The sequence below is a fragment of the Mytilus californianus genome, unplaced genomic scaffold (assembly GCF_021869535.1).
Source record: "Mytilus californianus isolate M0D057914Y unplaced genomic scaffold, xbMytCali1.0.p SCAF_2, whole genome shotgun sequence".
In the NCBI taxonomy this organism is placed as follows: domain Eukaryota; kingdom Metazoa; phylum Mollusca; class Bivalvia; order Mytilida; family Mytilidae; genus Mytilus; species Mytilus californianus.
The window spans coordinates 2,836,420-2,849,585 of NW_026262668.1; the positions used below are offsets into that span (position 1 = coordinate 2,836,420).

The window sequence follows — 13,166 nt, forward strand, 5'->3', positions numbered from 1 at the left end:
ATTCTTCTGTTTATTGTGTGGTCTGTTAATACAAGCAAACATGAACTTTAAATCTTAATTTACATTAATAAACTGACGTATACTGATTACTTTGTTCAGCGTAAAAAAAGGATTCCTGATTAATTTTATCACCTGATTTACAATACATGTACAACTGTACAATTTCAAAGTCATTTATGAAAAATTCATATAGGACATCAGGATATTGCGAATTCAGATTTTTTTGGTAAATCAAGGAAAAAAGAAGACATGAAAATTTCCATGTTAACAGTATATAATACATAATAAAATTTTAAAAGGATTAGTTGAATGGTTCTAAATTTATTGCACAGAAACGTTTTGGAGTCACTGCCTAATCACTGTACTACCATAAATTAATAACAGATTTTTAGAAAACCTTGGTTAAAAAACTTTTTAATCATAATGTCTTTTTTCATTGTTACATATAAGTTGTTTGTGAACATACCTCATCAGGTTCTTTCTTCACAATACTTAAGTCAACAGATGGTAGGTTATCTCCCTTATTGGAGGTCTCCAGTGACATATAGTTTTTTGGAGCTTTACCTATATGTTCTTTCACAGTTGGATGGATATATGGTGGCTCATTAGGATTTTGTTTTATCTAAAATAAATAAATAATTAAAACATGCTGCATTATTTAATACCACATTGGTTAGGAAAACCTTTATGATGTTTAAAGTAAGAATGACAAAATTCGTAACTTCTGCGGAACCCTGTGTCTCGCCTACAATTGCTGCTGTCAGTGTAAAAGTGTAATGTTGACTTTAAGAGTGAGTCCATTTATCAGTAAAATATAGAATTTAAAAAAAAAAGAGTGCACACGCTGAAATGTCTCGCCTTCTTTACTGACCATTGATTTTATGTTGATAGTCCTAAATAAAAAGCTTTACTAAAAGTATCACATAAACTTAACATGATCCAAGAAAATGAGGTCAAGGTCAGATAAACCAAACCAGAATTACATGTACACCTTACAATCATTCAATACACCAATTATAGTTGACCTATTGCTTATATTAATTATACTTTCTAAGAAACAGACTTAAACAGGAAAACTAAACATTGACCAATGAACCATGAAAATAAGGTCAAGGTCAGATGAACCATGCCAGACAGACATGTACACCTTACAATCAATCTATACATTAAATATAGTTGACCTATTGCTTATAATATCTAAGAAAAAAACTTAACATTGACCACTGAACCATGAAAATGAGGTCAAAGTCAGATGATATCTGCCAGACAGACATATACACCTTACAATCATTCCATACAAAAAATATAGTAGACCTATTGGTTATAGTTTAAGAAAAACAGATCAAAACACAAAAACTAAACACTGAGCAATGAACTGTGAAAATAAGGTCATGGTCAAATAAAACCTGCCAGACTGACATGTACATTGTAAAAATATTTCCATACACCAAATTTATAGTTGACCTATCGCATATAGTTTTAGAAAAAAAGACCAAAACACAAAAACTTAACTTTAACCACTGAAAATGAGGTCAAGGTCAGATGATACCTGCCAGTTAGACATGTACACCTTACAATCATTCCATACACCAAATATAGAAGACCTATTGCTTATAGTATCTGATATATGGACTTGACCACGAAAACTTAACCTTGTTCACTGATCCATGATATGAGGTCAAGGTCAGATGAAAACTGTCTGACGGGCATGAAGACCTTGCAAGGTACGCACATCTTAAATATAGTTATCCTATTACTCATAATAAGAGAGAAATTAACATTACAAAAAATCTTCAGTTTTTTTTCAAGTAGTCACTGAAGTATGAAAATGAGGTCAAGGACAATGGACATATGACAGACGTAAACTTCATAACATAAGGCATCTATATACAAAGTATGAAGCATCCAGGTCTTCCAGCTTATAAAATATAAAGCTTTTAAGAAGTTAGCTAACGCCCCCGCCACTGCCAGATCACTATCCCTATGTCGAGCTTTCTGCAGCAAAAGTCGCAGGCTCAACAAAAATCTAACTTTTTCTTTAAATCTATTTCTTGGTCTTGAAGATTAGCTTCTGTCCAATTTTCATAACAATCCATGCAGGTTTACATACTTATCATGTCAACAAAAATTTAATCCAAGACTTCTGTAAATGTTAACCGTAATAAAAAAGTCCATCTATCAGAAAAATACTGAAAATGAAAATGTATTTTCAAAAGTTTGCTTCAGACATTATCTCTTAATCATAAAATAAACTTCTGCCAAAATTTCATAAAATTCTATGATGGTTTGACAAAGTATTTGATGTGTAATAAACTTTAACCCCAGACTGTATTTACTTGTCAACTATAAAACAAAAACGAAGTCCATTTATCAGTAAAATATGGAAAAATGAAAAACAAATATTTTCAAAATTTTGCTCTGGATACTGTATTTTGGTCATAAACAAGCTTCTGTCCAAATTTTATAAAATTCCATGAAGGTTTGACAAAGTTATTGATGTCTTAAAAAACTTTAACCACAGACAGAACCTAAATGTTGACGCCTCTGACGACAGAATCTAGAATCGTTATGTCTCGCTTTCGCAACATAAATGTTGCAGGCTCGACAAAAATAGCTATTTAAAACCTTAGGACTCTTATGTACTTAGTACTTTCAATGTAAACTATGTAAAAAAGTCAGTTTTACTAGCTGAAATCTGTAATGCAAAATAAATATTAGTCTGAATTTTTAAAACTAAAAATATGAACCAAATTCTTTTGGACTGAAATGCTCTAGATGAAGGCCAATATTTGCTGTTACCATAATTGAACACACTATAAATATTGACGTGAAGGACAAAGAAAACTGAATAGGTGACATCCTTAAACGATTTACAATAACATACTTAGACAGGTTAGGATGAAGTTAAATGATTATGAAAATTTGAGAAAAAATTTGTAAGGGGTTCCAAAACCCTGTGTCTCGCCCTCCATTACTGCTGCCAGTGCAAAAGTGTAATGTTGACTTAAAACTAGAGGCTTTCAAGAGCCTTTGTCGCTCACCTGTATCTACTGTGGTTTTGGAAATCATGTAAAATAAAATCATAATAAATAGTATTAGATACCCCAAAAATGATTGAGACCAAGTTTGGTTTAATTTGGCCCAATAGTTAAATTAAAAGCAGGTCATCCCATTGTAGTCTTACAACAGTTACTGAAGACCCCTTATCATTATTTAAATTAGTTTTCAAGTTGTGACCATTTGAATTTGTTTTTTACAATTTTCCCATAGACTTCTATAGTAAACCCAGTGTTCTCCCCAGGATTTTTGGATAGCACCAGGGTAACGCGTGTGGACTTCTTGGTGAAATATTTCATGCAATCAGTTGTGTCGCGTCGCGATGCTTATCTCTAGTTACTGTAGTTTTTATGTCTCTTGTTTTGTTTTAATACTGTGGTACTGTGTTATGTAGACATTGATTTAGAAAATTATTGGTAAAAAAGAAAGTAAATCAAAAAACAGTTTGTATACTTTAATATTTTTTTAAAATAAATAAATTATAATTCATAATAAAATATTCATCTGAATTTAAAGTAATTAAATCTTTAATAAAATCCGAAATCAATAAAAATAAAATATCATTAAAAGTGAACAAAAATGTTCTATTTAAAAAACATTCTAGTTTCTAGAAAAAAGTTGTTGTATGTGAAAGGATTCTTGTCATAAGAAGATATAAAATTAACAATAACAATTGCAAATATTGTTTTATTATTTGAACCAGTTTCTATCTTAGATTTTAATAAAAAGAAATTTCATAAATTTTAGAACATTTTGCCATAGATTTCATGTAAATATTAACCTTTCTTGTCTTTGGTGATAATCAAAAATAGATACAGACTTAATACTGCCCTGAAATCTAAATCTTTATTTGTCATGAACCATTTAAAAGGAATTCCTAAATCTATAAATTTATCTTTGGTCTATAGATCTATAAGTAACCATATTCAATGTCAACAACTAAGTCTCCCTATTTTCCCGCCTAAATGACAGGAAGTAGATATAAATAGATTTAACATGTGCTTATGGATAAAATTTGCAAGAATTAGATTACTTCTGATATTCATTGATTATGGATATAGATATCCAGTTTTAAGGTACAGTCATGCATTTTATTTATAAAATATAATAGATTGCAATTAATTGTAAATAAACTTGAATATTCTACGTGAACTAACTGGGTCATGTGATATGTACAGACAGATACTACAGTTTGAAACCCGACTATCATGCAATAACTATGTCATAATTAAAGATAATATTGTCCATGGTTTAATCAGAGACATATAATACTATATTATAAGTATTGGGAAATGTATAGTTGTCCATTATACGTAATGAGCCACCTTTATGATGTACACAAAATGTACCTATCAGGTCAAGACACTGTTTGTGTACAAAGTATTTACCGACTTGTCACTGGTCAGTGCTTGGGTGGAGAGTGAAGCCATAAAATAGTTATCTGTGATCATAAAGTTATGAACTCTTAATTAAAACACAAAAGAATCATGTTACAAGTGTTAATTACATCGATTAAATGCAATCAACAAGGTTAACCTCGTAAGGTAAATCGATCACGTGGTGTAAACAATCTGTGTTGAACTGGTTTGAACTGGTCAAATTTCACCTGGAATTTTATACCGCACGGAAAAGATTTAACAAGTCGTTTAAAACTTTACCGATTTACGATTTTTTAACTGATTATTTTAGCACCACGGAGAAAAATTATACATCGCGGTAAGAACGATACCACCGCGGTAAAAAATTATACATCGCGGGCCCGCGGTCCTTTAAGGGCCTGGGGAGAACACTGGTAAACCCCTATGTTCTGTTTTTGCCATGGCGGCCATGTTGGTTGGATGGAAGGGTCATCAGATACATTTCTAAATTAAGATACCCTATTGAAAATGGTGGCTAAGTTTAATTCCATTTGGCCCAGTAGATTAAATGGGGAAGATTTTTGTAAAAGATTACAAAAATTTATGAAAAATTGTGAAAAATTGACTTGAAAGGGCAATAACTCCTGAAGGGGTCAATTGACAATTTTGATCATGCTGACTTATTTGTAGAGCTTACTTTGCTGAACATTTTTGCTGTTTAGTTTGTCTATATCTATTATTATATTCATGATAATAACCAAAATTGCAAAATTTCCTTAAAATTACCAATTCAGGGGCAGCAACCCACCAACAGGTTGTCTGATTCGTCTGAAAATTTCAGGGCAGATAGATCTAGACCTAATATACAATTTTACCCCATCAGCTTTGCTCTAAATGCTTTAGTTTCAGAGATATAAGCCAAAAACTGCATTTTACCCCCATGTTCTATTTTTAGCCATGGTGGCCTTTTTTTTGATGGGCGGGGTCATCAGATACATTCTTTAAACGAAGTATGATTTAGGCCAAGTTTGGTTTAATTTGGCCCAGTAGTTTCAGAGGAAAAGATTTTTGTAAAAGTTAACGGCCAGGTGATCTAAACAAGAGGCTCTCTAGAGCCTGAATCGCTTACCTGCATTTCAGAGGAGAAGATTTTTAAATGTTAGCAAACTTGATGAACAAATTGTGTAAAATTGTCTTTAAAGGGCAATAACTCCTTAAGGGGTCAATTGACAATTTTGGTCATATAAACTTTTTTGTAGATCTTACTTTGCTGAACATTATTGCTGCTTACAGTTTATATATATCTATAATAATATTCAAAATAATAACAAAAAACTGCAAAATTTTGTTAAAACTACCAATTCGGTGGCAGCAACCCAACAATGGGTTGTTCGATTCGTCTGAAAATTTCAGAGCTGATCCATCTTGACCAACTGAACAATTTTACCCCATGTCACATTTGCTCTAAAAGCTTTAGTTTTTGAGATATAAGCCAAAAACTGCATTTGACCCTTATGTTCTATTTTTAGCCATGGCGGCCATGTTTGTCGATGGATACAAATTTCGGATACAATTTATAAACAAGATACCCTAAGAAACATTTAGTTAAAAGTTGAGGGTAATTGGCCCAGTAGTTTCAGAGGAGAAGATTTTTGAATGTTAGCAAACTTGATGAACAAATTGTGTAAAATTGTCTTTAAAGGGCAATAACTCCTTAAGGGGTCAATTGACAATTATGGTCATATTAACTTTTTTGTAGATCTTACTTTGCTGAACATTATTGCTGCTTACAGTTTATATATATCTATAATAATATTCAAAATAATAACAAAAAACTGCAAAATTTTGTTAAAACTACCAATTCGGCGGCAGCAACCCAACAATGGGTTGTTTGATTCGTCTGAAAATTTCAGAGCTGATAGATCTTGACCAACTGAACAATTTTACCTCTTGTCAGATTTGCTCTAAAAGCTTTAGTTTTTGAGATATAAGCCAAAAACTGCATTTGACCCCTATGTTCTATTTTTAGCCATGGCGGCCATGTTTGTCGATGGATCAAAACTTCGGATACAATTTATAAACTAGATACCCTAAGGAACATTTAGTTAAAGTTTGAAGGTATTTGGCCCAGTAGTTTCAGAGGAGAAGATTTTTGAAATAGTTTACGACGACGACAGACGACGACGACAGTCGACGTCGGACGCCAAGTGATGGCATAAGCTCACATGGGGCCCTTCGGGCCCCGGTGAGCTAAAAAGAGTATATTTATCAGCAAAATACAGAATTTAAAAACTTAAGATGCTATTTCTTTGTCTTGAAGATTATCTCTTTCCAAGTTTCATAACAATTCAAGACAGTTTACAAATTTATCATGTCAAAAAAATTTAATCCCAGACTGTCTGTCAATGTTAACTGTAAACAAGCATTCTGAGAGTATTGCATGGCAATGCATAGTCCCCTACCGATTAAAAATTCATTGGACTGGAACAAAATGCTAACTTGATCTATAACTTGTCATGGTGTAAACTATATAACTAATATCAAATCAATATCTTCAAGCATGACGAAAAAAAAGTGTGGAAAACTGATTATTTAAGTGAATTTTCTAAGTCCAAGGACCATAACTCTGCACAAAATCATCAGACAGGAACAAAATTAGAACTTGATCTGTAACTTGTCATGATAAAATTATATACAAATTATCAAATCAATATCTTCAAGCATGCAGAAAAAAAGTGAGGAAAACTGAGTATTTGAGTGAATTTTCTAAGTCCAAGGACCATAACTCTCCACAAAATCATCAAACCAGAACAAAATTCGAACTTGATATGTAACTTGTCATGATAAAACAACACAATAAATATCAAATCAATATCTTCAAGCACGAAGAAAAAAAGTGGAAAACTGATTTGCTGGACTGACGGATGGACAGACAGACAGACAGACAGACAGACAGACAGACAGACAGACAGACGGACGGACGGACGGACGAAGTGCAAACCTAAAGTCCCCTTCGATTTCGTCGTTTGGGGACTAAAAAACTAAGTCCATCTGTCAGACAAATACTGAAAATAAAAAAAAAATTATTTTCAAAAGTTTGCTGCAGACATTATCTCTAGATCATAAAAAAACTTCTGCCAAAGTTTCAAAAATTCTACATGTATGATGGTTTGACAAAGTAATTGATGTGTAACAAACTTTAACCCCAGACTGTATCTTCTTGTTAACTGTAATAAAAACTAAGTCCATTTATCAGTGAAATATGAAAAAATGAAAAAAAAAAGTTCTAAATTTTGATATGGATACTATCTTTTGGTCATAAACAGGCTTCTGTCCAAATTTCATAAAATTCCATTAAGGTTTGACAAAGTTATTGATGACTGAAAAAAATTCTACATGCATGAAGGGTTGACAAAGTAATTGATGCGTAACAAACTTTAACCCCAGACTGTATCTACATGTTAACTGTAATAAAAACTAAGTCTATTTATCAGTGAAATATGGAAAAATGAAACATTTAAACAAACCTAAACACAAACATTAACTTGTAAACTATGTAAAAGTTTCAAAGTCAATGAACCATAATGAGGGGGCGGGGTTATATAACCTCTATGGAAATAAAACTTGCAAATATCAATACATTTGCATACCAAATATCATTGACTTAACATTAGTGGTTCACCTTAAACTGACCTAATCACACACTAATACATGTAAACTAAGCAAAAGTTTCAGTCAATAGACAATGACTGAGGGGTAAGGACCAAATATTCTCCAATGAAATGAGATGAGCTAATGATTATACAACTGCATACCAATTATCATTGACCTATCACTAACAGTTCCCCTTAAACTGACCTAATCACAAACTAATACATGAAAACTAAGCAAAAGCTTCAGTCAATAGACCATGAATGAGGGGGTGGGGCCCAAATAATCTCCATGGAAATGAGATATGCCAATACTTATACAACTGCATACCAAATATCATTGACCTACCACAGTGGTTCCCCATAAACTGACCTAATCACAAACTAATACATGTAAACTAAGCAAAAGTTTCAAGTCAATAGACCATGACTGAGGGGGCAGGTCCAAATAATCTCCATGGAAATGAGATATGCCAATGCTTATACAACTGCATACCAAATATCATTGACCTACCACTAGTGGTTCCCCATAAACTAACCTAATCACACACTAATTCATATAAACTAATCAGTTTCAAAGTCAATAGACCATGACTGAGAGGGCGGGTCAAATAATCTCCATGGTAATGAGATGTGTCAATGCTAATATAACTCCTTACCAAATATCATTGACCTGCCACTAGTGGTTCACCATAAACTAGACCTTATCACAAACTTATTCATTGTTGACACCGCCGCCGCCCAAAACAGCATACCTATGTATCGCTTTTTGACTTTGTCAAGGCGAGACAAAAAACTAAGTCCATTTATTAGTAAAATACAGAAAAATGAAAATATATATTTTCAAAATTTTGCTCTGGATACTACATTTCGGTCATGAACAAGCTTGAACTGCTTCTATCCAAATTTCATTAAATTCCATGAAGGTTTGACAAAGTTATTGATGTCCAAAAAATATTTACCCACAGACTGAACCTAAATGTTTACGCCACCGACAGAATCTATGATGGCTATGTCCCGCTTTAGGAACATAAATATCGCAGGCTTGACAAAGAAGGGCTTTCAACAAATTGGTATCTTTGTTTTTTTTTCTACGGTTTTACAACTTTAACATTCACATTCTCCTGTACAATGCTTATGTTTCTTACGTTACAGTTAAAAGTTGATCGCTCAATGACATCATTTACACCCATTGACCTCAGGTAACTCATTCATAGAAAGCATATGACGCTGGAGTATGATTGGAACAGCACAAACAAATCCAATGTTGTTGATCGGCTGACATACAATATATTTGTATTTTACCACAGGTGTGTACGCAAAGCGTTTGAAGAACGTCATACTAGAATGTTAAGTTTCTTACACTTAATATTTAAGTGAGTAGTTTGTAAATCATCTTTTTCAGAATGATAACTGTTTTGAGCTCTCTTTTTCATAAAACTTAACTTTTGAGGTAGCATTTGAGCCATGGTACTCTACCTGTGAGAATTTCTGCTGTCCTGCTTTCGAATAAAAGTTAGCTATGATGCAAGCCCTAAGTCTATCCATTACCATTCTACTTTGATTTAATTTCTGAAAATTTAATTGTATAATTAATTAAGTTAGTATATCAAAGAGTTTACAGAGTTCCCAAAGTAAAGAGCAACACTAAAATTTACAAGTCACAAACAATTTTTTTTTTAATTTTTAACAATACCGTTTTAGTTTTGCATTTCATTTGGTAATAATTTATCAGTATTCCAATGTTCCCTGCCTATGCATATATTTTATCTGTCCAAGGGCAATAACTAAAAAATTTGTTTTGTTCTTTTTAACTTTTTTATAAATATCCTTCAAGAAATATAGGCATGAGATTGTTTACACTGATATTTTCCTTATAATTTCTATTTCCAAGTGGCATAACTGCTGTAAAAATATTTGATCAGCACTGATTAACTCTTCAAAGACCTTGCTGATTTTAACCATTGATATAAATTTCATTAAAATCTGACAAGAAATGTAGGTATGAGAGTGCTCACAATGCATTGTTCAATATAAATTATATTCAATCGGATTATTATAAACTGTTTAGGCTGATACTGTAAGATTATGCTTTCTAGGTGTTTTTCTTGCAGTTACTAGCAAAAACAGGTTCCTAAGATGGCTGAACATTATTTGATTGTATTAACTTAATGTTGTTTCTCTACTTGGAGCGTCATTAGTTCAACCATTCTGTCTTAAATGTCTAATTAATCTTGTTATTGTCATAGAAACTCATGAATAACAATTATCCACAGAAGAGAGAAAACAAAGTCAACAAAGGATTTTTTGGGTTGCTGTCTCATTGATGTTTGTCCATTGTTACCATTATAAATCATACAACAGCTAACAGTACAGTGAGCAAAAAATGAATTTAAGTGGTGAAAAATAAGTTGGAATGGCCTTATTATACTGATTAGTTTGTTTTTTAACCTTGCATATCTCATACAACTGTCGTTCTAACTTGAAATTTTGCAAATAAAATGCATGGTTTTTACCTGATCAGCCTCGTCTACTTCTTCTTCTTTGTTCTGTATTTCCATTGTAAACTGACCGTGAATAATATTCTCAATCTTACGTCTTGTTGCTTCCTTAGCTGAAAAAGATTAAGCAATATCATTTTGTTACATGTCTTATTCTTATGGTTTTTTTTTCTGCATCTGAAAACTATTTATTTTCTTTCCACTTTTTCACATTTCTTCCAATTTTGATTATTTTACATAATTCTGAACAGAAAGAAGATGCCGTCTCTTTATCATTCTTATAACTTCCATCTGTAGAAAATTTGTCGATTGTTTTCATTTAAAATATTTTTTTTAGCTTTTATGCTCGTCTCATTTACGTCTAGATTTTTTTTTATAGGATGCCAAGTGATGGCAATATATTCAACTCACACTGGCCTTTGGGGTAGGTGTGCTTAAAATTTGTTAAATCGATAATTTATGCATTTGTGTCTGTTATTTTTTTTCTGTAATATTCAGTGAAACGATACAAACCATCCTCTTCAAATACTCTTTGTCTCTTTGACTGCTGCTCTGTAACATCTTCATAATCTGGGTCAAGGTCAATATGTCCACGTTTAACAGCCATTCTACAATTCTGCAAATATAAATGACTAGATATATTATGAGATAACAAGTACATGTACATGTATGCGTCACTCTGCTTTGCTGCTTTAACAAAGTTCATAAGTAAGAAAATAACATAGTTTGCTTCAGTGTCTTGTAAACTATAAATTTTTTGCTTCTTTTAACATGCACTTTTTAACAAATTTGATTTTGGGGCTTACATTATATATAATAGATTATATCTTTCTTTGTTATAATTTTTATGCCCCTTGGGGCCCAAAATTGGCTAAAAAAATTTATCTTATCTTATATAAACCTGATAACACAAAATTTCCTTGATTAGGTTTGGTGGTCTGTAAAAACCCAAATTTCCCATGAAAATCCTCAGGTAAGCAAACGTATGCAGTCTTTTTGCGCCTGTCCCAAGTCAGGAGCCTCTGGCCTTTGTTAGTCTTGTATGTTTTTTAATTTTAGTTCATTTATATGTTTTGGAGTTTAGTCCATTTTCACTGAACTAGTACACAATTTTATTGAGGGGCCAGCTGAGGACCACCTCCGGGTGCGGGATTTTCTCGCTGCATTGAAGACCCATTAATGGCCTTCGGCTGTTGTCTGTTCTTTGGTCAGGTTGTTGTCTCTTTGACATATTCCCCATTTCCATTCTCAGTTTTTTTAGATGCTGTAGGTCTTGCTTTCAAACTTAATATAACATCACTAAATAAGAATGGATTCATGACAAATGTTAAACCAACAATATTATAAATTGTATATTGTATAATTCATTGAATCTTAGATTTTCTTAATTTTTCAGCATTCCATCTTTGATACATCATTATGCAGCTAATGATCATAAACGCCTTTATTATTTAATTCTTATTTTTAAATTTTTATCTTTTTACAAATGTTAATTGCCATGAATCATGTGAATTGTAAGCATAAGTCACTCACAGTATAAAAAGACTTTACTCTTTAGTTAATATTTAACTTTATAAAGAAGTGTAACAATATTTAAATATAAGGAAAACACATGAGGTTTTTATAGGGGGCTAGTTGGAGTAAAATTCACACCCATTAGTTTTATGGGTGTGTGATTTTTTTGCACAACAGTAACATGAGAGGGTGTTTACAAAATGCAAATAGACCTGTCAAAACTGCAACGATAGGATTTTTTTAATTAACGTTAAAAAAAATACTTTGACGCAAATCTTCGTGTATCTTATTATTTTGATAATATAAAGTTTTGTATGTAAGGTCAGCCAATGTTTGCACTTAATATACAGAGTTTGTGAAGTAGATATCAGATTGTTTTGGTAGTAATTTCATTTTACGTTTCATGGAGGCCGCCATGTTGATCAATCAATGAAAGGTACAACAACTGTGATTGGATAAAACAGATAGGTCATGATTACTCGTGTGGAAAATTCCGCGAAACCAATGAAGAGAAAAGAATAAAAGCACGTGTTTTCAGTTTTAGATACAAATTAAATAAATTTATCTGTAAAAGCACACAAGACGGGAAAATGTACACCTCTTACTTACTTCAGAGTTCTTTCTAAACAGAGTCTTAACAAATAGAAATGAATAAATGTAACAACAACAAAATTTTTTTAAAAAAAACATAATAAAATCTTTTATTTAATCTGAGACTACTATACTGTTATAGTAGTCTCAGATTTAATGTATTGGCCTGTTGGCTTGATCTAATTATTGAAGGCAGATTTTGGCCATTTATTTATTTAATTGTTTGGGTATTTTAAGAATTAAGCTATTCAGACGCCAGAAAAAAACTTTTATATTTGGCATGAACAAGGAAAAAAATTGCTTCGTTATATTAACGTTACGCTACTCGTCAAACTTGATTTTTTAGGGAATCGTTAGCTCCTACACTGGCCACTGTGACATCGAAAACCCCAAAAATGTCATACTGAGGATGGTCGTTATCATTGAACCTAATAACATAATTATTCAGTCGCTTTTTTACCTTTTACCTAATGGCGGATCCATGGGGTGGGGGG

At 32.2% G+C, this 13,166-nt stretch overlaps 1 protein-coding gene across 1 annotated transcript in view; it reads right to left on the reverse strand.

The window, feature by feature from the left end:
- The window catches only part of LOC127729058 (YEATS domain-containing protein 2-like), a 44,357-nt gene extending 31,840 nt beyond the window's left edge, over positions 1-12,517 (reverse strand). The window contains exons 1-5 of the mRNA XM_052236686.1: positions 12,480-12,517; positions 11,080-11,182; positions 10,582-10,679; positions 9,545-9,637; positions 467-622 (exon numbers count right to left, since the gene is read on the reverse strand). Coding sequence (XP_052092646.1) covers positions 467-622; positions 9,545-9,637; positions 10,582-10,679; positions 11,080-11,173 — 441 coding nt within the window. The 5' untranslated portion in view covers positions 11,174-11,182; positions 12,480-12,517. The remainder of the gene's footprint in view (positions 1-466; positions 623-9,544; positions 9,638-10,581; positions 10,680-11,079; positions 11,183-12,479) is intronic.
- Between the last annotated feature and the right edge of the window lie 649 nt (positions 12,518-13,166).